Source organism: Carica papaya, chromosome 6 (genome assembly GCF_054855325.1).
Source record: "Carica papaya isolate Zhongbai chromosome 6, ASM5485532v1, whole genome shotgun sequence".
NCBI lineage: Eukaryota > Viridiplantae > Streptophyta > Magnoliopsida > Brassicales > Caricaceae > Carica > Carica papaya.
This window is the reverse complement of record NC_142314.1, coordinates 32,757,311-32,780,298: the sequence shown is the minus strand read 5'-3', so window position 1 is coordinate 32,780,298 and position 22,988 is coordinate 32,757,311. Positions and strand designations below refer to the sequence as shown.

At 34.8% G+C, this 22,988-nt stretch overlaps 4 protein-coding genes across 6 annotated transcripts; 1 reads left to right on the top strand and 3 right to left on the bottom strand.

The window, feature by feature from the left end:
* Positions 1–253: 253 nt before the first annotated feature.
* LOC148253545 (glycine/proline-rich protein) lies at positions 254–3,344 on the bottom strand. 2 transcript variants are annotated; one of them, XM_088223229.1, is made up of 3 exons: positions 3,185–3,344; positions 1,380–1,700; positions 254–704 (listed from the first exon to the last, which is right to left on the bottom strand). In XM_088223229.1, the coding sequence occupies exons 2-3, from the start codon at positions 1,675–1,677 to the stop codon at positions 481–483; spliced, it is 522 nt and encodes a 173-aa protein (XP_088079355.1). In that variant the 5' UTR covers positions 1,678–1,700; positions 3,185–3,344; the 3' UTR covers positions 254–480. The 2 variants fall into 2 exon arrangements, with proteins under 2 accessions (XP_088079355.1, XP_088079356.1); XM_088223230.1 differs by lacking the exon at positions 3,185–3,344 and adding an exon at positions 2,921–3,102.
* A 704-nt stretch (positions 3,345–4,048) lies between these two features.
* Positions 4,049–10,057, bottom strand: LOC110812815 (tRNA (guanine-N-7) methyltransferase). Its single transcript, XM_022039670.2, has 8 exons — positions 9,725–10,057; positions 9,330–9,386; positions 9,088–9,163; positions 8,458–8,537; positions 8,265–8,314; positions 8,093–8,177; positions 7,901–7,999; positions 4,049–4,464 (listed from the first exon to the last, which is right to left on the bottom strand). The coding sequence occupies exons 1-8, from the start codon at positions 9,962–9,964 to the stop codon at positions 4,216–4,218; spliced, it is 936 nt and encodes a 311-aa protein (XP_021895362.1). The 5' UTR covers positions 9,965–10,057; the 3' UTR covers positions 4,049–4,215.
* A 464-nt stretch (positions 10,058–10,521) lies between these two features.
* On the top strand, positions 10,522–15,584 carry LOC110812885 (alpha/beta-Hydrolases superfamily protein). The gene is made up of 7 exons (XM_022039767.2): positions 10,522–10,773; positions 10,870–11,042; positions 11,197–11,249; positions 13,327–13,441; positions 13,683–13,805; positions 14,167–14,338; positions 15,230–15,584. The coding sequence occupies exons 1-7, from the start codon at positions 10,678–10,680 to the stop codon at positions 15,425–15,427; spliced, it is 930 nt and encodes a 309-aa protein (XP_021895459.1). The 5' UTR covers positions 10,522–10,677; the 3' UTR covers positions 15,428–15,584.
* Positions 15,585–16,762: 1,178 nt separating this feature from the next.
* LOC110812831 (SWIB/MDM2 domain superfamily protein) lies at positions 16,763–22,700 on the bottom strand. 2 transcript variants are annotated; one of them, XM_022039703.2, is made up of 2 exons: positions 22,283–22,693; positions 16,763–17,172 (listed from the first exon to the last, which is right to left on the bottom strand). In XM_022039703.2, exons 1-2 carry the CDS (start codon positions 22,592–22,594, stop codon positions 17,047–17,049), a joined length of 438 nt encoding a protein of 145 aa, XP_021895395.1. In that variant the 5' UTR covers positions 22,595–22,693; the 3' UTR covers positions 16,763–17,046. The 2 variants fall into 2 exon arrangements, with proteins under 2 accessions (XP_021895395.1, XP_088062781.1); XM_088206655.1 differs by lacking the exon at positions 16,763–17,172 and adding an exon at positions 21,561–21,935 and having other exon boundaries at positions 22,283–22,700.
* Positions 22,701–22,988: the final 288 nt, after the last annotated feature.

The window sequence follows — 22,988 nt, the reverse complement described above, 5'->3', positions numbered from 1 at the left end:
CCATTTAGATTATATAATTGGACATCAATAAATAATTCACTTTGACAAAAATAAAAATTATTTAGAATAGAAAAAATATATATGCTCAAGAATATAGTTCTTCTTTTATTTTGGTTTACCAAAATTGTTCTCAAGAATTGTCTTTTCAAAACAAAAATCTTATGCATGTATGAATCTTTTTTATTTTTAATTTCAGTCCAACGACTAAAATTTATCAAGCTCATGCTTAATATGACATGTATAGGCTTCACCAGAAAACAAACTAAAACAATGTGTTAAAAGGATCAAATGTAGCTCATAACTCATTTACAGCACCAAGGAAGACAAGCAAAACAAAATAGCATAGAGAAGTATCATCTGTATATGCATCATCAGGCAACATAGACATCCACGTTAAAGCTACACCATCAAGAATTTACTACCATATATGCTAGAAAGCCAACATAGAATTATGAAAGACACACAATTCTTAAGTAGGAATCACTTCCACTTCTTAAAGAATTTGCCGCCCTTGTGTTTTCCAAACATGCCCTTGTGCTTTCCAAACATGCCCTTGTGCTTCCCAAACTTGCCGTGCTTAAACTTGCCATGCTTGAACTTTCCATGCCCATGGAAACCATGTGAAAGCTTATGAGCACCATAAGCAGCAGCTGCTGCTGCCGCACCCCCAGCTAGCATTGCTCCCATACCACCGTGTCCATGCCCTGTATACTTTTATTAGTCTAACAAAATAACACCACCATATTAAAATGGAAACCACAACTCTTGAAACATCACCCACATTTTGGGAGCTGTGAGAAGTCATAGCAAGAAACTAGGAGAAAAAAAACATACATATATATATATATATATATATATGCAAGTACTATGCACATTGCTGAAAAAAAACATATATATATATATATAAGTACTGTGCATATTGCTGGAAGGCAGGGAATGTCAGTGGTCATCTATAAATAGAAGGACAAAATAATATTGTAAACAGCAATGATCTGTCAAAAGAAGCTCGGTTTTCCAATATTTTTTCTTTCTAACGGGATCATGGCAATACAAGATCAAGACATCAAATCATCACAAAATCGAAACATTTACGCTAGGTTAGGCTTACAAGACATCCAAGCAAGGTACACTAGAAATCTGTGTAATATGAGAAAGGGAAAGCACAAGCAAATAACCAACAAAAATCTTGAATTTTGAACATCGGACACTTCTTACACTTGCAACAAACCATAGATAAATTATTTTCCATATGACATCAACAGAAGACTTCAAATAAGGTTAGCACCTCTTTTAGTTTTCTCAAAAGCTAAGGCACTAAAATATCAAGTAAAACGGCCATACAATGACCTGTAGCAAGCAAGTTCGTCTATTTAACTCACCTGAACTGGAAGGAGCTGGATAACCGGGTGGAGGGTGTCCACCATGAGGAGGATAACCAGGTGGAGGGTATCCTCCAGGGGGAGGATAACCTGCTGGAGGATATCCTCCCGGGGGAGGATATCCAGCAGGTTGGTGTCCACCAGGAGGAGGATATCCTGCTGGTGGGTAACCTTGTTGAGGTGGATAACCTTGTGGAGGAAATCCTCCAGGTGGACGATGGTGCCCTGCAGCAAATCCAGCAAGTTGGGAAAGCAGCCCTTTGTCAGAAGATTCACCTTGGTGCTTGTCTTTACCCATTTTTCTTCAACTAAAGGCAAACACTACATATTCAAAAACACAACAGTTAATAACACCAACCCAAGACTGTTATCCCCCAAAACAACTCAAGACCAGCATAAGTTAAAATCCTTGAGAAAGGACACAAAAGTAATCAACTTGAATTACATGAATGAAACATGCACTTCTGCCCCACAACTGATTAAGTTTTAATGTAACAAAATATGAAAATGGATGTAGAAATATTTAATAAGCACTAGAAGTGTTCCCTTTTATTAACTTTCACTTGATGTTTTCCAGTAATAGTTCTCATTCCCATTGTATTTTTTGTCTTACCCACAACACTCACCATCTAGATATTAGAGCTAAAGCATATTTCAAAATATCAATCTCAAATAATAATTTATCTCAACCATTAAATCTCTAATAGTTTTTGCAAGTATTAAAACTTTTCTTCCCAAAATTAAGATGTACGATGAAGAGGAGTCACATGCACTGAGCCAAGAGCCTTTGGCTCAACTGACATTCCTTCCATTAGAAGAGACCCTCTACACCCATTCAATTCCTCATTTACAAAGGATAATAGCTCTTACCAAAAGATTTTTTAAAAACAAAGCCACGTGCTTTGAGTGCTAGGATAAGGAAAGGTAATCGTACCATGGAACAAATGCATTACATCTGAAAACATTCCCCAAATAAAATACCTTCAAAAGCTAGATTCAATCACTCGAATTGTGTTTTTACAAAAGCACCAGCATGAAGGGGAAAAAGAAATTAACCCGATCTAAACACAATATTCCTTCCGAAAGGAAATTGAAGAGAGTTAACAATATCTTCCAAAACGTCCAACACTATACAAGTATCTGGCTGGCATGCCTGCATGCACAGCTGAGATGGTGATGGTGGCATTGCTACTAATAGGACTATCCAGAGAAAGAATCACATCAATACATGCTCTCTCTCCGATGTTAAAGTGCTCATAACTCCATTATTTTCGTGATCACATATATTTGTGTCTCGATGTCACTAACAACAACAAGTCTGAATTCTCTCACCAATCAAGAAACACCCAAATATATATATATATATATATATATATATATATAAATTGGAAAACCAGAAATGAAAAAGAAAATTCCTTCATCCAATCATCACCCAAATCAATATTCAGAAAATCATACATGCTATCAGCAACAGCCCATATTGCAAAACCACAACTTAGATAGGTGAAACAAAAAGAGATGGTAAATGAAAAATTACTCACGATTAAGTTATGAACAAATCACCGGATTTAACCAGGAAAGAACAACTGAAACTTTTGATTCTAGGAAAATAATTGTTTACAAAAAGGATTAACGAGAAATAAAAAGATCAGACAAGATCATATAAGAAACAGAGAAGATATTTTGATTTTGACAACAAGATATTGATCAATAACCAATCAACATAACAGATAAAAATCAAGAAATCATGAGAGAGAAAAAATTCAACCAAAACAAAATCCAGAAGGAGCCAAAAAAGTAGTTACCGATTAGATTGGAGACGAGGGTGTAGGGATTAAAACTGGGAAGGAGGGTTTGTGAATTAGGAAGCGAAGATTCAGACTTTTATGAGCTTTTCAATTTTGTTCCTTTTCAACAGAAAGGCGTGAATTTAACGTCTTTATCGGTTTGGAAAACACGCGTTCTTTTAACGCGTCTGCTTTATACCCATCTATTGTTTTTTTATTATATCATAATTTTCTATAATATTTTAATTAATTTCTTTTTTTTTAATTTACTGTATTATTTTCTTTCATTATAAATTAAATTTGGCATTTACTATTTTGAATTTCAGAATTTTTAAATAAAATAATCACTTTATTTTTTCAAATAAGTTGATAAATTTAGGGTTAAAAAATATTAATTTAATACTTTATTTTACGGTATAATTTTATTAATAATTATTTTGGATATACTCAGAATTTTATTTATTATCGAATTAATAACATCATAATTAAGCACGTTAGTCAAAAGCCATCTTTGCTCCGTTACGTAGCAGGAGAAACTCGTGTAAGGCCTTATATATATTTTATATATGCGTGTACATATATGTCAATACATGTTTATCTATATACATATATATATATATATATAAATGTATGTCTAATGGTTTGTTTGATGAAATTTATGTTGGATCCAGACAACAAAATGAATTTAAATAAATCAATTATCTTTCTTGGCTTACCCAAATATAGACCAAGCCAATACTTGGAAATTAAGATACATACCAAGTTGACAGGGAAATGCATATATATATATATATACACACACATTATTCTCTCAATTTTTAAGTTTAATTTTAGAGGGTAAAATTATTATTTTAATTCTTAAATTATTTAATGGCGTTATAGTTGGTTATGAAAGATAAAACTGTTTCTTGCTCTAAAATTATGTTGAAAAGAACAGCCAAGTTAGCTCTCCCTCTCTCTCTCTCTCTCTCTCTCTCTCTAGATATATATATATATATATATATGTATCTTCTACCTTTCTTCTGAAATACAATAGAGACATCAATTCATCACTCCAACGAAGGAAACTCTAAACATGTCTTTTTCTTCTGGTACAACCTTCTGTAAATCTTTGCACCTTCAGATTCTGCATGGATTTCTCTCTCAGTTCTTATCCCCATTGGGTTTTTCAACAACCATCCATCATTGTCACACACCACATTATTCTCAATTCCATCAATGTATTTAACATCTAATGCCTCATCAAACTGATTTCTCATGTCGACAGCCACTTCGAGCACATCAGATTGTATAAAAACCTATTCAATCAAACACAGTTAATCTTCACAAAAGGGTATTCGTTTAAACTTCCATGCATACGTCAAAAAGCATTTTTCGGAATCCCAAGCAGCATAATGTTTTACTCGCTAGAAACAAGATCGTGATGATTATGTTTGCTATCAGTGCGAGGTAGAACCAGTAAAACAGTACAAATCAATGCATAATGCATACTTCAGGATCCAAAAGAAAATATAAATGACAAAGTGATGACAGTTGGTATCACCTTCCCAGAAGCTGATCATTTCACACTTAGAAGAAAAGAAAACAAAAACCGAAAAAAAAAAAAAAAAAAACCAAAAACAAAAAAGAAAAAGAAAAAGAAGCAGTTCATCCCTTCCTCTTTACTAAACAATTAGGCAGGAGAAAAATTTTCTGTGTCAGTGCCTTCCCTTTCAACCCAGCAACATAAGGGAACTTTTCCAACAAAAACATGCAAAACATTCTATGAAATGCAGATTAGGCGCCCAATTAACAAGATAAGTGTTTAATATTTCCTTCCACAAATTCCAAACTTTAGTAGGGAAAAGTCGAGAACCAGCACTATTATCACTTGACCATTGTTAATCGTTAAAATATATTTTCCCACAATTATAAGTTATCCTATGTAATTAGTTTTTATGTGTTTTTGTTATGTGTAAAGAAAATGTAAAAGATGGTTAACTTTAGTTACAAGCTAGGCTATAAAAGAGGAATGAACCATCATTACTTAAATGAGTATTGGTGAATGAAACCAAAACAGAAATCTTCTCTCTGCTAAATCTTTTCACTCTGCTCCTATTCTATTCTCTCCTGTTAAATCTGTATCCCTCTGGTAGCATTTAGTAGCAGAAATCATGGAACTGGACATTACAAAATTATTCATTCTGATGGTCAGTACAAAGAAATAAAGAACAGAATAGTAAAAATATATGTATAAATAATGAACAAAACTTTCTCATTTTTTTGTGGGACAAATTTGTTCCAGGTGCTGATACAAATACAAAACTTTAAAATAACAAAATACTTATCTTGATGTGGCTTATTCTTAATTTACCATTTATCTTTTATATAAATTTTAATTTTTTATCTTATACTATACGCAATTAGGTAAAAAAATAATAATTCTATAACATTTGATTATTATCAATAAAATGTTTAATTAAAAAATTGTTGAACAAATGTTGGACCAGTTCTTGTTAGGCTAGGATGATTTCATGAGGACTAGGCAAAAAAAAAAATTACTTAAGACACTAAAAGAACATCTTAAAGCCTCGGCTGATTCTTCGACAGCTTTTGCTGATGATTCAACAATGAAGATTTGCAAGAAACGCTGTCAATACATCTCTGGAAAATTCATCAGAGCTAATGGAAGAACCACCTAGTTTTTTGGAGAAAATGAAGACACAGGTGGAGGAACATTTGGATGGCAGTTTGAATCATTAGAAACTCCTGCACATGGCTAAAATCTCTGCAGTTAAGGTTCTTTCTGCTGATCTTGCATGCATAGAGGTGAGTTTTTTAAAATGCATTTTCTGATGAACTTAAATAGATTTTGGCATTGTCTCTTTGTCTTGCATGGCTAAAGACTGAGAGTTAAGGACATGAGTACATTTAAGTTGGCTGTAATTTGTGTATGTGCGTTTGTGTCAAATTTCACCCTTATACAAGAGGCATATCAAATTAATCTTCAAACTCTCATCCTGGATTGCCAAAGGTTCAACAATCCTATACATGTTCTCTGCAATCAAAGCTTCTATCTCAAACAAGAACTTTCATTTTGATAGATACCCATTTCAAATATCCAATTTACACCTTAAGGAAGAGGAATTTTAATAGGGGCGGTGTAAAAGATAGTTTAGTGACAAACTAAGGCTATAAGAGAAGAAGGAACCCTCTTAAAAATGATGAGTGTAGAAATGGACAAAGAAACAGAGAGAGAGAGAAATATTAAATGAAAGAGAATAGAAGCAGAGAGGCAGAGAGGATTTGTGTTCTGATTTCTTTCATCAACACACTCATTTGCAAGATAGTTAGTTCCTCTTTTATAACCTTAGCTTGTAACTAATCTAAGTATTTTTTTTAGCATCGTAGTTACACATATCACTTTTCTAGTATTATTCATAATTATTAGTCTTTTCTCCATATAAGAATCCCTACAACTAGTTGTGTTTCTAACTATCAATTCAAATTGCTTGTTCTGTATCAGTTACTCTCTTCAAATTCATAGTCATTTGAGTTATTATTCTCTAGAGAAATTGAGAGAAACTAATTCCAACATTTGTGTGTGTCTTGTATGGAGGAACATCATCATTTCTTTTTGTTTCTCGTGTCAACAGAAGAGCAGAACGTCTTTGTGCCAGTCTTAAGATGTTTAGGGTCCCAATCTGCTGTGTCAGTATTTTTTTTTTGCACTTGGTTTTTCAATTTGGTGATTGGGTACTTTTTCTTTACCTAATTTGGCTTATACAGAGAGAGAGAGAGAGCTTGTTGAGAGAGACTCATTTAATATGACCTATACCGAATAAAGGTAAGGGCTCATTAACAGTTGAGTCTAGAAAGAAACTCAAAATCTATTAAGGCAAATTCTGCATGTTTTTTCACCAATTCCCATACCTCAAGAAAAATGAAACTGCACATATATGGAAAATAACATAAAATTAAACCTTCTACACATGCAAGAAACTAATTAGTCTTTCTTTCTCTTGCTTTCCATGTTTAACCACTTATAAACTAACCCCTTAAGTATAGATATTATCAGCTGCTGAGTATCTTCCCTATTTTGGACATGATGGTCCAAGACAACATGCCTCCAAAAACTACAACTTAAATCTTCTTCATAAATGCATGCCTAGGCTGTTTAGATGCAAAAAATGCATCCCCTTAGTTCAAAGGGAATTTTTTTATCGTAGGCTTCAAAGGTTCAGTAACAAAACTTTGATGCCTAAGAACATTAGAATGAATAAACTAAATACCCTTCAAAGCAACACCTAACTTGAAATATCTCTACATAAATATTAAACAACAAAACAACCAGTTCCCTTGGCCTTCAAATAGTGAAATAGCATTACTAGTTCATATAGACATATAGTTTCTGTATAAGCAAATGAATTATTCTCCTTATTGTCAAACGTTTGTGTATATTTATCTATTTCCAAAACCTACTGGAAAATCATGTATTTCAACAGAAAAAAAAAATGTCTTTGGCATTTTTTGCAGTCAATACCCCTCCTCCCTATCGACCCAATCTTTCAATTCTTTGTAGTGCATGTTCTCATTTTCATGTGAGTTTCATTTTTTCTTAAGTTGTATACAGATTTTCCTTGGATTTGACGTGGGATTCCCAAGATTAACTCCAAATTGAAATAGTGTTATGCCTGAAGATGTAGCCCAAAGAAGAAAAAATTAATTTAAAATCATCAAATAGTAAGAGTATACCTTTCCACCAGGAGCTAAATTATTTACAATGGAGTCTACTAAAGGCTTCTGCACAACCCTTCTCTTATGATGCCTTTTCTTGAAGTGAGGGTCCGGACACTAAAAATGCCCAGAAATTACTTCAACATAGGTTTATGGACATTCAGCTTATTATTGACTTAGTGAATATAGCATCATTACGATTCCACTTACCAAGATGGAAACTCGTATCAAGGGTCCCGGATAAGTGGATACCAGTTGTTCGAAAGAAACTGTAGCATTTGCAAACATGAAGTATCTGAAAAAAGGTTGATACTCTTTGTCAATAAACCAGCAAAATGGATTTTCCTTATTTCTATTACTCTATATGTGTTGAAAGCCTTACATATTCCTAAGATCCAGTTCCTTTACCCAAAAGTTAGCACGCTTGACCAGCTGCAGCAAAACATTGAAGTTAAACTCCATTAATAAAATGAACCTTGTCCTCTGACTTGAAGTAAAATGTGGACCAAGTATACATTAACTTAATCTGATCCACCAAGTAAATTTAGAAGTAATCCAAGGAGTTCAACCCATACTTTCTGCCGTATTTCCAATCCCAAATAATTTTCTGATTCTATATTGCTTTTCGCCAGCCATATCAGAAATCTGCCACTACCTGGCAATTTTTGAAAAAATTATACTTGAAACAGACAGTCACATTTTTCCTTCCTGGAGTTACAAATAATGTTCATAATAGAAAAATGACAATATTTTATGTAAGTCCAAGAAGCAATCTCGTAAAAGAAGAAATAAAATCAAAGGGGCGAAGCACAATCAGTACAAAAAAAATCAACCCAAGAGCAAAATTCAGAACAAATTTTATGAAATAAAGTAACAGACTAACATTTATGTTCCATTCCACACGAGTTAGAAGCCATTTTTTGCTGCAATCATGAACGTCAGCAGCACAAAGTGCATAGAAACTTAAGTTTATGCAAAAACACTGAAGTTTAGGATGCATCCCAAACGGATTGCCCAGGACAGAGACAGAATACCGTTTTTATAACTAATTAGGGGAAGTGAAATAGCATTAGTGATTCACAAAAGTGAAAGATAGTTCAGAGGTAAGGGTGAGATAGAGAGAGAAGAGTATTGCTAGCATATTAGCAACATTTCTAAAGGGAGGATATCCAGTGAAATATATTTAAAATAAGGAAAATTATTACCACTTCCAATATCCACCATCAAAGGCAGTGTTGGGTCCTTAAATACTTCAGCCCAGTCTGGTACTGGGGCAGACACCTGCCAAGAGGAGGAAAACATAAAAACAACAACAATGAATTTGGATCTCTTAGTGAGATAAGAGAATGTCTGTTATCATTATATTCACTATTACAGAAAGGGGAGAAAAGCCTGTAACAAATTAAATTTTTTTACTTTGGATAGAAACCCTTCAAAAGCTACTTACTCTGAAAGATGAGCTAAGAGGGTTGACATGTTGCCTGATTCTTACATGACCCAATTCCTATAATAAAACAAACAATCCATAAACAAAACAGGAAGAAGCATGAAATCACAAAATTGAGTATCTAGAGAGAAATGTAAAAGATAACAATCATTACAAGTCTTACATGACCCAAATTCCTATAAAACAAACAATTCATAAACAGAACAAGAAGAAATATGAAATCACAAAATTCAATATCTAAAGAGAAATGTAAAAGATAAAAATCATACAAGCCCTTCTCAACATATTAATAAACCATTTTAACTGTGACTTATCCTCACACCTACATACCAAAAAGAAGAAAAAATAAACTAAAAGAAAGGAAATTTATGTTTGGGTGAAACATAATAAAATACCCCAGAAATCTTATCAGTGAGGTTAAGTTCAGCATATTCCATGGCAACTAAGTCTGAGCTTCTGAGCTCTCCAACGTCTAAAGAAGCAGAAGCAGATACTCCGTGACTGCATTGGCGCTGACGCCGGTACTGGTTGTAGCAAGAGATTGTGTGGTTATAGCAGAGAGAGAGTGATGAAATTAAAGGAAGAGCGTGTTTCGCAGCGCCAGCTAACGAACAAGTGTGGTACAGGGAAGCCATTTTTTTTCACATCACTGCTTCCTCTCCCTTCTTCTCCTCTCTTGTTTTCTGTTTGTTCTTTAATATTTATAAATTGAGTTGATTTGGTTAATAACTAAACAATCGAAAATAAATTAATAGAATATATTTTTTAATTTTATATATTTATTGAAAATAAACCAAACAGATCTCTCTAATCGATTCAATTTTTTTCTGAGTCAATGTTTGTATATTCTCACTTTGTTTGAAATATAATAATTTTTTCCAAAAGAAATGTAAAATTATTTTTTTAATTTATTATAATTATCATAATTAAGCACTGTCATGTAATTTCTTTCGTCTAAAAATATTATATCTTGTTACAGTAAAATTTAATTTAATTACAATAATTTCATTAATAAACTAATCAACTAAGACATAATTCTTTCTAAATGATGTATTAAGCATCTTCTTTAAATCAAATGTATTAATAATGGTTAAAGTGGATCCAAACCATGGACATGTTTGTAATTTCCTTGTTTGTTTCTTCAACAAGATGGCCATTACAAAAACTTCTTCACCCATATCAGTAAATCTTGATTTTTCTTAGAGAGTTTGATTATGTGGGGTCTGTCACAAGTATGGACAGGATTTTCCTCTCCTCTTCGCCATTAGTTCTGTGCACCACCAGAACCCATCTATCAGACAACCCAATTGACACCCAGTAACTAAAGACAGTGGCCAGTGTGTTACTTATGGCTTTGGCTTCTCCACCACTCAGTTTCAAACCCAAATGCTCTTCTTCTTCCTTATCTTCTTCCTCCACCTGCCGCCCTGCTGTCATTCTCCCAGTTACCCTTTCTCTCTCTCTCTCTCTCTCTATCACATTATCACATATTCATTCACGTATATATGCATATAATGACTCATTCTTTTCTGGGTTGCAGGGGTTAGGGAACAATACAGGTGACTATCAGAAGTTAGAGCTGATACTGGGGGACTATGGAGTTCCCACAGTTGTTGCCAAGGTGTCAAGATTTGATTGGCTGAGGAATGCCGCCGGTTTGGTTGACCCCAATTACTGGCGGGGAACTCTCCGCCCTCGCCCTGTTCTTGATTGGTAGGATTATCATTCTTCATTATTCTACAAATATACATACAGATATATGCTATTGTGGTATTCACATTCTCAAAAGTATGTTTACCTAGTGTTTGTTTATATTATGGGGTTGGTGTTGTAGCTTGAAAAATGATGAACCAATGTGCTTGAGCAGGTACTTGAAAAGGGTCCATGAGGCGGTCAGTGAAGCCAAGGAATTGACCCCAGGTAAGGAGTTGGCATGCTGTTTCATATAAGAATTGCCGAGCAACTGATGGGTGAATTGTGTTGTTGGATAAGGGTCTTGTTTTTCTTCTGGCAAAGCTTGGGATTGGGGAAAGAAGAAAAATAAATTCTTAATTTCTTTTAAGACCTAAATTGTGCAGTCATGGCCATGGCATTTCATGATGGCATATGGAGAAATGGTTCAAATAAATAACTGTCAAGAGTCAGCTTGTTTCCTTTTTCATTTTTCATACTTTCTTTTCATCTCAGTCGTATATGCAAGATATATATATAGTTACAAACTTCTAATCTGAAAAGAAAGAAACTTTCTTATAGTGATTGTTGTAGTTAAACCTTGGGGCACTGGAGTACACCAAACTGTTTTGGTTCAGATTTTTTATTATTTCTACAAATTTGTAGCTTCGATAGAATAAATATACTACTTGATTTTTTCTCTTCAGGCTCTTTTATGGGAAAGGGAATTATTTGCAGTGGTTATCGGGGCAAATGGTATATATAATGAGTGTGGAGTGTGAAGTAGATGGAAGAGAGGCCCACTTTTGTTCATTGGCCTTTGTGAAGAAGTATGCCTCTGTTGGCCATCAACTTCTGTTGCTATTGATTCAATGATATCTTAGTTTAATCTTTTTGTGAGCCATACCTTAGCTTAGATGGTTCAGTAATGGCTTGAAATTACCATCACCTTAGCTTAGATGTTCAGTGATTTCTCTTATAAATAATTGTTTTCTTTGAAAAAGATCAGGTATAACCTGATATATGAACGAGGTGATTAGTTGCAGAACGGGGTGTTGAAAATTAAATGGATATCCGAGATTTTTCTCAGTTTGAGGTTGTTTTACGACAAGGGTGTAATGACATGGTGACAAAACTATCTTAGAAAATGAAACTAGATAGTACTTTTTTTATTAGACAGTTCTTTTATATTAAGCATCAATAGTTTGTTTGAAACTTTGGACATGAAACTAAAAGAGCTTAAACATGTTAAGCAAAATTCCGTTGGTAATGCTAAATGCTGAGGAATTATGTCTGATTTTTAGGAATATTTATAAGGATTGTTAGGCATGAAAATGGTTGGCACACCGAGCCTTCTGCAGAAAGCCTGAAACTTTTCTGCTGAATAAAATTTCAGCTGTTAGTTCTAGAGTTGGAGTAGCTCTAGAATAGGGCTATAAAGGTAGCAATATATTAGAAGCAAACAGAACATACCTGACATACCTTCAGTGAGGAGGTGGATTATAGAAATTGCTGTTTCATGTGATAATCTTGAATATTGTGAATTTGAACAAGTATTGAGGGAAATTAATCACGATGCTGAATTTGTCTAATTTCTATAGGGAAAAAATGATAGAAACCAACATCTTGAACCCTTAGAACCACTAAAGTAATAAGGAGATTGACACATAGAAACCTGGAGGACTCTTACATATTAATACTCTATTGCTGGGTAAAATTATATTCCTTCTCCCTAAGATATGAATGTATATATACATACGTATACCACCATGTATTTGATAGAGCAGGAAAAAAAACAACTTGCATATGGCAACACCTGAACCCTTACCCTCATTCTAAAGAGGGGAGCTAATAACAGTTGAACTGCTACCTATTATACACCCAAAGATAAGTTAATTTTATCTGTTTCACAGAACAAATTATTTATCCCACATGTACTCTCTTTTTTTGGGAGGAATATTCTAGATATAATTCGGAAGAATTATTCAGTAACATCTTTCCCCATTCCTTATGTAAGTTTGTGAAGACACAATTCAGTTCCTTTGTGAAAAATTTGGTGCATTGTTTTGCAAACTCAGATCCTTACGCTGTTTCATGTACAGGCATTATTTTATCAAAAGTCAAAAGTTAAAACATTCAGGCTCTTGCATTCCATATTTGCCCTATATGAGAATTTTTTCATCCAATGAAAAGTAAAACTCTGTAGGATTTAGTCACCATGTGATACTTTTCCTGCATGAGGCATTGGCAGCATTATATGCATACTATATTATTGTTTATAAAGCTTGCATTGTTGCCTGAAGGACTGTTACACATTTCATTATAGGTGGGACTCTCTCCTTGATTGGACACTCAGCAGGAGGGTGGCTTGCCCGCATGTATATGGAAGAATTTAGTTTTTCTGATATCTCGTTGCTACTGACTCTTGGTACTCCCCACCAGTAGGTCATCATTTTTATCGATTTATGTTCTTGCTAATGATTATTGGATTTCGACCCTTCCATTTTGTTCTACTCAATCTTTAGTACCATTTTTGAGATAATTCTTTAGTACTTTCAAGAAATCTGCTAGCTAATGCCTTTGTTATTCTAATTTCAAAATCTTCTTTTGAATTTTATCATAAAGGTAACCATAAATTACCTCTATCTTTTTTCTTTTTTTCTTCTTTTTCTCTTCTTCCAGGCCAACTCCAAAAGGTTTGCCAGGTGTTATTGATCAGACAAGGGGTCTCCTGGATTATGTTGAACAAAATTGTGCGAAGGCTGTTTATACTCCTGAACTGAGATATGTTTGCATTGCAGGAAGGTAAACTTAAACTGAAAATCACTTTTGTTATCCATTCTTCTTAGCTTTAACCCACGGAATTCACATTTTGCAAATTAAGTATAGTTTCTCCACAGCTAACATAGAAAACAAGGAAATCCACGTGTAGTAGCTGCTCCTGGTTCAGATTAGAAACTAATCTCTCACAGACATCCCACGAACATGATTAGATGCTTTGGTAACTTTCTTATGTGAATACATTAGTAAGCTAAATTAGTTGATCTCGTAAAATAATCTTTAAGTGCTACTCTAACTGTCAATAGACCCTTCTCACCTACATGCACCTGCAAGTATTGTTGCTTTAGAATTGGTAAATTTGGGATCTGAATCATTCAAATTGCAGATATATTCAAGGAGCTCGCTTCTTTGGCAACTCAAATGTTGATATTGATTCTGTGGTTGCCACTGACAATGACCAAATAGTTTCAGATGTTGCTATTATGAATAATAAGACCAATTCCACACCAGTAGCAACTACATTGCGTGCTCGATTTGTTGGCCAGGGTTACAAGCAGGTGAATTCAATTGTTTGGATAGCTATGATACTCATAAGATTTATTTGCACTTCTATTTCACGAATGAAAGTTTTATTTATACTAAAACATCTCAAAAGAAAAAAAAAAACAAAAACTGGCCGTGTTCCATGTTTCAGCCCCAGGAAATCGTTTACTTTCTCGATCATTCCTATAGGAGACAAGAATACTATCCAACTCAATTAGACTCATTGGCAAAGAATATAGTTTCATTATTGTATTACTGGGAAGTAAAAATATTCTCTAAGGCTGTATTCATATATATTAGCAAATTTTGTTGTTTTTAGACTTAGTTACAAGGGGCTGAAAATCTATCTAAAATTATTAAAATTAACCTCTCAAAATTTCTAATTCTGCCTGAAAATTTCTCGTAAGATGAATTTCTATCTTCTTTTTTAGTAAGATTTTTCTTCTCTCCTAATTGAATTAAGTGTAGATTTTCAAATGAATTACCATATTGGTTTGTCCTAGAACGTAACTTTTGTTGCAGATACAAATTTGAGCAGTAGATTGGTGGTAAATTTGTCATGAAGGCGGCATGAAACTCTAAACTTAGAAGAAATTGCTTGTGGACTAAGATACAAAAGTGTCACCACTCCAAATTAAATGAAGCTCGTAACAAATGCTATATTGTATGAGTGACTTTATGCAGAAATGAAAATCATATGACAGAACGTTCCTCTACGTTTGATTTGCAATTACAAATACTCTCCTTTTTTTAATAGTAAAAAGTATGTTAATATGGCAATAAGACAGCCCAAGAACTTCATGAGAGTACAATGTCTGGTACCTTAATTAAAAACTTAAGAGCCTGCCAAGTAGTCTCTATATTCTGACATGATTGACGAAGAGATACAAAATCTTGTTTTCCAGGTTTGTGGGAAGGCAGAAGTGTGGGGCGATGGAGTTGTGCCAGAGGCATCTGCCCATTTGGAAGGGGCACTAAACATCAGCTTAGATGGAGTTTATCACTCACCAGTTGGTTCAGATGATGAACTAAGACCCTGGTATGGTTCTCCTGGGGTAGTAAAGCAATGGATACACCATCTCACTGAAGATCCGAAGAGGTAAGAAATGAAGCAGATCATATATTATCCATCGGTATAGATAACTGTTGATCTACTTGAATCGAATATTGTATGCTGTAAGCCATTAAATGAGAAGCCACTGAATATTGATAATTGAAAGAACAAATGTTATACAAGGGAAGTTTTGCCTCTTGATTCCAGATGCCTTCATTTCTTGCTTGTTTGATTGCCATTAAGGCATGCGCATGGTTAGACCATTTGGAAGGGAATGAACAAATTTGATAGAATTAATTCAATTAAGTTTCCATTTAATTTGTATGAAATTTATATTTCTGTTATTCATATTAGTCGTAACACACATAATCATAAGATGATTTTTGGTGTTTGATTTTCCTTACTCTTGATTTTTCGATGGTAAGAACTTCATTCATACTATGTACAGTAGATGATGAATTTTTAGTACCAAAGAATGTCAATATGAGAATGTTAGTACATTAAACACAAAACCATGTTATGATTATAAATATCACTACCAATATGAACACTATAATTAAAAATTGACTCTTGACTAGATAAATCAAGAGCAAGGCCAGTTGAACTAGAACAAAAGTGTCGTCTTTGTCATTAGAGAATAAAATGAAACAAATACCTAGACTCTCATTGCTAACAAGGAAAATGGTTCTGCTGTCTGAAGGAATAAAAGAAATTCAAGCACCAGAATCAACATGGTACCTCTCTTGTCGCTGGATGGCACAAGCTTCGCATCTTAAACACGGTTTCTTTTGATAATGAAATAAAATTGTAATACAATTATAGACAAATAACAGAATATCCCGGTGCTAGCGGGAGGCCAAAATTTGACAGTCAAGAGAGATGTTTGTTGCAATGGAGAAACCACCATGGTTCTTTTCAGCCAAATGTTGACTACCTAGTTTGGACTAACTAGTTTGGCCAATCATAACTTCATCTTCACATGCTCAACTGATATGGAAGAACCGGTGATATTTGCCTGGTTCGTCAGTGATACAGGAATGAAACAATAATAGCAGTATCTAGAATGACTTAAGGTTGGTTTCTCGTGGTGACAATAGGAGTGGAAGGTAATTGTTTAAATGTCGTAGGATACAGTAGTTTTGAAGCTTGACAAATCCCAATTCACCAAGCAAACCAATCCCTAAAATCTTCACTGCCATAGACATGGTTTGGACCCTTTTTCAATATGGAGAAATAAGCAAGAAGCATCACAATGTGCTTAACAGAGCTTAGTTACATGCATAATCCTCATGTACTCTACCTTCTAACTTACATGCAAAAGGCACAACCACGTGCACCATAACTGTAAGTCTGTCTTGCTTTGGAGTAAAAATAAAAACAAAAATAAAAATAAAAAGAGGAAATTCAGCATAACCAACTTGCAACAGCAAGATGAATCATGAAACCACGTTACAAGGCCTACAAGTTTATCCTAGGCAAACTTTTACAACAAGCCTGCTAATTACCTGTTCATTGACAAAGCCAGCCCACAAAGTTCTGTTCCCAAACAAGTTAATATCAACATGACAGTCCAAAACGCGGAAAAAATGGTTGTAAGTGCTTGAGAAGTAATGAGTAGGGGCACCAATCCAGACCCACCAAACCCAAAGTTGATATTTGAATCAGCAATTAACCAGTCTTAACAAAGTGGTGAGAAAGATACTTCGCTATCTCAAGGAATCCAATTGTGTCTTTACCATCAAACAGAGTCTTCAGCTTCTCATCACAAACAATCTGCCTCTTATCTGAGGGATTCTGCAAGCAAAAGCATCCACATTTTTTTTTTGAAATAAAAGAGAGAAATCCAATTGAGATACTTCGCTTTTTGAAACAAAAGCATCCACATTTTTTAACAAACAATATCAACCCATTTGCACAATTTCAATGGAGCATCACTTTTTTTAATGAAAAGATAAATACATCACACTTTTATACAAGTGTCACACAGGATTCACCTTTTTTTAAAGAAAAAAGTCAGCACAATGTAGATTTAACACAAAATAAACAAATAAGTAAACAAACCACAGCCATCATTTTTCACCTCCCAAAGGAGAGAACAATTTGAGACACTGAGTACATCCTTCTTCACGGGCTTTAGGAGACCATGGAGAATTTATTAATATGGAGCAAGAAAATATTATTGGTTTTCCTTCTGATTGAGACAAGAAAAAGGTAATAGTATTCTGGAAAAAGGCCCCAAGATGGTGCAACTCATGTACAAGAGAAAGAACGCAAAAATTACAAGAGAATCAGCTGCGCTATGAGGTTTCCAAGACTTTCAACATTTAGGGGAGGATAACATTTAAACAAAATACACCCGAGGATCTAAAAGCCTAGAAAAATTAAATGCAAAACCCTCAAAAGGCTTCTATTCTTTTTCCTCTCCATATGGTCCAAAAATTAGAATAAGGAATAAGAACAGTAAAGCTCCTTCTTGTTCTTGCTCACAAGGATGCCACCCCAAGCAACTCAAGTGAGAGAGATGCACTACTAATACCACGGAAAAGCTGTCTAGGAAATTCATTATCACGAAGAAAAAGCAGCAACAGATTGATAATGATGCAACCTCTTTCTTAACTTGTCTATGTTTAAAATGCAACCCAGTAGGCTTCCTAAATAAAAAGTGCCACATGGGAAGAAGCTTTATGTTTACAGATGGGCTTATATGGGGAAAAAAAATCGGTGATAATAATTTTGTTTATGGGGGAAAAGTAACAGATGACCACTAATTTACCGTTAATTGGTAACTCCAAAACTGGATAATCTCTGTTTGGGGACATCAACCAAGGCTCCAAGGAAACGAGCAGAGGATTCAACTCATCACGCTCCCAATCACTACAGTTTCTGTTGAGAGAAATGTATCAAGACCTAACCCTCTCATTTGTCTTTAAACAATCACCAATTTTGGCGCCTTTGCACCTACCAACTCATAGATATTGAGTAACAGATCTTCAGAATTTGCTTCCTGCACCACACCATTGCACAATTATACCCTATGGCATTGCAACCTCAAAAAGAAAGAAATTAGCCAATCCTTAGTCATCCATCTCTACAAGCTTCATCCAGCCTCCATCTGTGAGCCTGTATCTAGTCAAACCACATTTCACCCTATGTTACTTTTGCAAGTGAGAGAACACCACAAACATTTGGCTAGTACTCCTGCATATATGGAGATCGATTGAATGCTCGGGGCTCACTAAAATTGATAGCATCCTACCTCACTGAATGGAATCTTGCTTCTCTTTGAATCCACCCAAAGGAACTTTGGCCACAGTGCGTGGGTTAGGAGACAGAAGCATAAAACAAATAGTCAAACTAAAGGTTATACTCTTGATCAAGGTGGTTCTATGTCCTTTAGTTAGATATCTTTCTCTCACTGTTCTTTTTCCATTCTACAAGTAGTTAGGTCCATAACACCCTCTCCTTACTCTTGGACCTCGAAACAACTCAAGATATTTTATGGGCAAATATAACACCTAATACCCAAAATTTTGGCAAGATCTGTCACCTGGACAACCTCTTTGATAGGAACCAACTCTCTAAAATTATTTTAGGTTAGACACTACTTGGAAGCACAAAAGGAATTTACTTCTTTTTTATAAGAAAGCATTTACTTTACAGGAAGGACTCTTATTCGACTTACGGAACAAATAAGAACAGATAAATAATAGTGGCAATAGTCTATGGATTCTTCCTATTAACACTCTTAACTTCCTAAACAAATTTACCTCTCTAGCTTTAATAATCATTTTGTTAAAACGTTTCCACAGCCAAGATAATTTAGATAAACAGAAAAAGGAGAGAAGATATCTTTGTTGTAGACCTATTTGAAGAAAGAAAAGGGGCTTCCGTTAATTAAGACGACAAAATAGACAAGCTCAATGCAACCCTTTATCCATTTGTATCTGACGCCCACGAGATGCATCAAAAAAATCAAGAAACTATAGATAAAATGATTGTAGGCCTTCTCCACATATTTTTTGAAATAAGGCCTTCTCCACATCTAGTTCACAAAACATTGCATCTGATGTGTCTCCCTTCTACAAAAGCAGATGGTGTGTAACCAACCACCATCTCCACTATCTTGTGCAGTATAAAGCAATGATCTTTGCTATGAGCGTAAAAAGCAATCAACAATAAAAATGGGTCTAAAGCGCTTCACATTGGTTACGTCTCGCACTTCGGGGATAAAGACCAAAAGAGTAGCTTTAACTTTCATACAGCTCCAATAATTTCAAAGAAAAGCTATGGTGAGGCTATTGCTTCCGAAAGCCTCAACATCATCACAATCGGACAATGCAAAGAAGATCCCCTCCTCAAATTTCCTCTTGCTCCACCTATTTTCCTCACAAGATAACTCAAAGAAGTCCAACATGTCTAGCTTGGGACACTAAGAAGTAGGCTAGAAATAAAGTCACTGATTCATGATAGTAAGCAAGATGTTGGACTTACCTACATTGAAGTCCCCTTAATCCATTAAAGTCTTGATTTTTCCAAGGGACGCTTTCATAAACAGCAAACTATAACGTTCCAGCTTAGCTAGATGTCCCAAACCTCTCCTTTCCCTCCACGTCTAACAAATGAAGTTTGTCTTCGAGATATAAAGAGAGCACTCAGGTTTTAGTGCATCAATGGCTTCAAAGATGTCCATCACTTGTTCTTCAAATCTATAAATCAGGATTCCTGGCAGACATCCTGGTCAATTTTCTCAACAAGATAATGTCAGCTAGTGAAGCTCTCTACAAGACCGCTCTAACTTCTCCAAAGAATTCTATGCAATAGCAAACCATCCTAGAATCCTCCCACAGGCACATCATCCATGGAACATCTCAGATCTATGCTGACAAGCAAAGGAATTTTGTAAGGAAGCAGCCTTAACACTCATTTCTGGGACAAGCTATCTCGCACTGCTAAATTCCTGCAGCCAAGAGCTGGTTGTGTTGACCAATTTTGTTGTCTGCAGCTGTGTTAACTTACTGCCTGGTTAATAGTAAACCAGCCAGCTCGGCCAGCTGCGCAGACTCTAGGCACCTTTAAATAAAGCCATATCTTCAAACAAGGAAGAAAAATGGAACAAAAGATTATCACTTTTGTGAATACATAGCAAAATTATCTTTACATTTGAAATCAGTCAAGGAGGGAGAGAGAGAGAGAGAGAAGAAAAAAATTGTTGTTCAGAAGTGTGAAATTCTATCAACTCCAATCCATAATTAAATATTTGTTATTATATTCAAATGAATGGCTAGATATATTACCAACCACCACACCAATGTGTCTAAACCAACTAGAAATAAAGGTACTCCGATCTACATGGTGCTCAATATATAGATCTTATCCTCGATTTGTAAACCTTTTCAAAGAAGAGTCCAAAAAATATATTTTCACATGAGAATATAAATGAACCCACTTCAGTTTATAGATTAAAAGGATTAAACTCTTGCCAAAATATTCTCTCACAAAAAAAACAGCTTAAGGTAAAGATTTTTTCCAAAAGCATTTATATGAAAACTGATTAAAGATTATTGAAAAGAGTGTCAAAAAACCATTCCTTAATAGAGTTCAATTTTAGTAAACAATCCCAAAGAATTAAATGATGGCTCAACTCACTAACCAAAAAATGCAAGAGCCGATTCCCTCTTCATCACATTGCAAGGACCTAAGGACTGTACAATTCCTATATATGTTGAATTGTAAGTATTCTTGTTCCTTCTCATTTCAAGCTGCAACCTTCCTTTTGATTAGGATTTCTATTCTGTCACATGTCATTTATAATTTCCTTCTTAATTTCATGCTCCACTCCCTTTTGACATAATGACTCTACATGGCTTGTCATGGAAAAGTAGACATAAACTAGAGTTAACCCATAAGGTTACAAGATAACTTGTTAGCCTGAAATTCCAATTATGAATACAGTAAATTCTAAGACTTACTGACCTTTCAGATTATTTCCATCCAATCTCACAGAACATGAGAAATATCATTTCTTCTATCTTGCTTATGTTTTACGAGAATGATGAAAATTTATGAACGAAATACTACAACAGTATTATTAACTAGACAGTATCCCTGACGAAGTCCACACACAAAGAGAGGAATGGAAAAGAAAAAAGAAAAGAAAATTCATGTAGAAAATGACAGGGCAATAGAAAGAAGAATCAAAGGTTTGAATATACTACGGATATAGGAACCAAGTTGGCATATTGTAGTAGCCACATTTATGCACCAAAACAGCGAGGCAATTCATTAGTAGTTTCCAAGATGCTGTACTATCTGATTAGCTATGGGAAGAAAATTATAACAGTTGTAAATTGTGCATGCACGCGATCTTCCAAAGAACAAAGTAGACCAAAATGGCATGTACGGGAGCACCAGCTGAAATTTTTGAATAAACACAAGACAAGCTCAAATTTTTATGATGTTTGTCTTCCAGAACTATGCTACGCGACCAGGCAAGCAGAGAAAGAAGGAAGCAAAACGTCAGCAACGAAGAACCTAGGAAGCAAGGATGCCCATCACCACTACAGAAAGACAAAACATATAAAAGGATTCAAACAATATCGTCAAAAAACTATCTAACAGCAGATTTCTTCTAAGCATACAAGTATATATACGCACATGGTGACATTCATGCTGATGCATGTGGGCGTGTACTATGAATATACATTAAGAACTGAGAACACTAGGGTTTGTGACGGTATTATAGCGATAATACCTGAGAAAGATCAATAGACTCAAACAACCAAAAAGAAACTACACTAAAATAGGAATCACAGCGGATAATAACTGAGAACCCTAGGGTTTAACAACCAGATAGAAATGAAGATAAAACGCAAGCATCCATATAGGTGAGCGTGGAGAGAGAGACCTGGAGATTGTTTGCCTTGATATACGTCCAGATCTTCTTGACGGCGTCGCTGCGGGATGATTCAGAGGAACCTATGAAACGAGCGAGGGCAGGGGAGACAGGGCTCACCTTTTGAATTCCACTAGGCCTCACAAAGGCTCGAGGTGGTGCTGATGCTGCTGTTTTTGATTTTGCCTTCTCTTTAGCCGTTTCGGTGATTTTAGATTTTTTCGAAGCAGCAGCGGCAGCAACGGCGGAGGACTTGGATGTCGATGTAGCAGGAGCTAAGAGTGTCCTGCAACCATTGAAAACCCTAGCTGCCATGGAAGACATTGAGCTCTTCCCTCGTATGTCTCTGTCAGACTACTGACTAACTAGTGAAATCCCAAATTGATTTTCAGGCCGCTCTGCAAATGTAAGCGGTTTGAACTTTCCAAGTTTTTTTACAGCGAGATTGACCTAGGTCAAAATTGGTCAGTACAGTGAATTATTCAAATTTGATTTTCCTTAAAAAAGTCGAAAATGTATTTTTAAACTGAGTATAAAATCATATTATTAATGAAAACCATATAAATAAAAATATTTTGAATTTCAAAAATTAAAATTTGTGTATTATTGAAGAATATTGTTATGGGTGTTTTAGTTCCCGTAAATTTTACTCATTTTTTATTACATTTTACTTGATTTATTAATTTAATACTATGATTAATTTTAACTTTATTTGGTA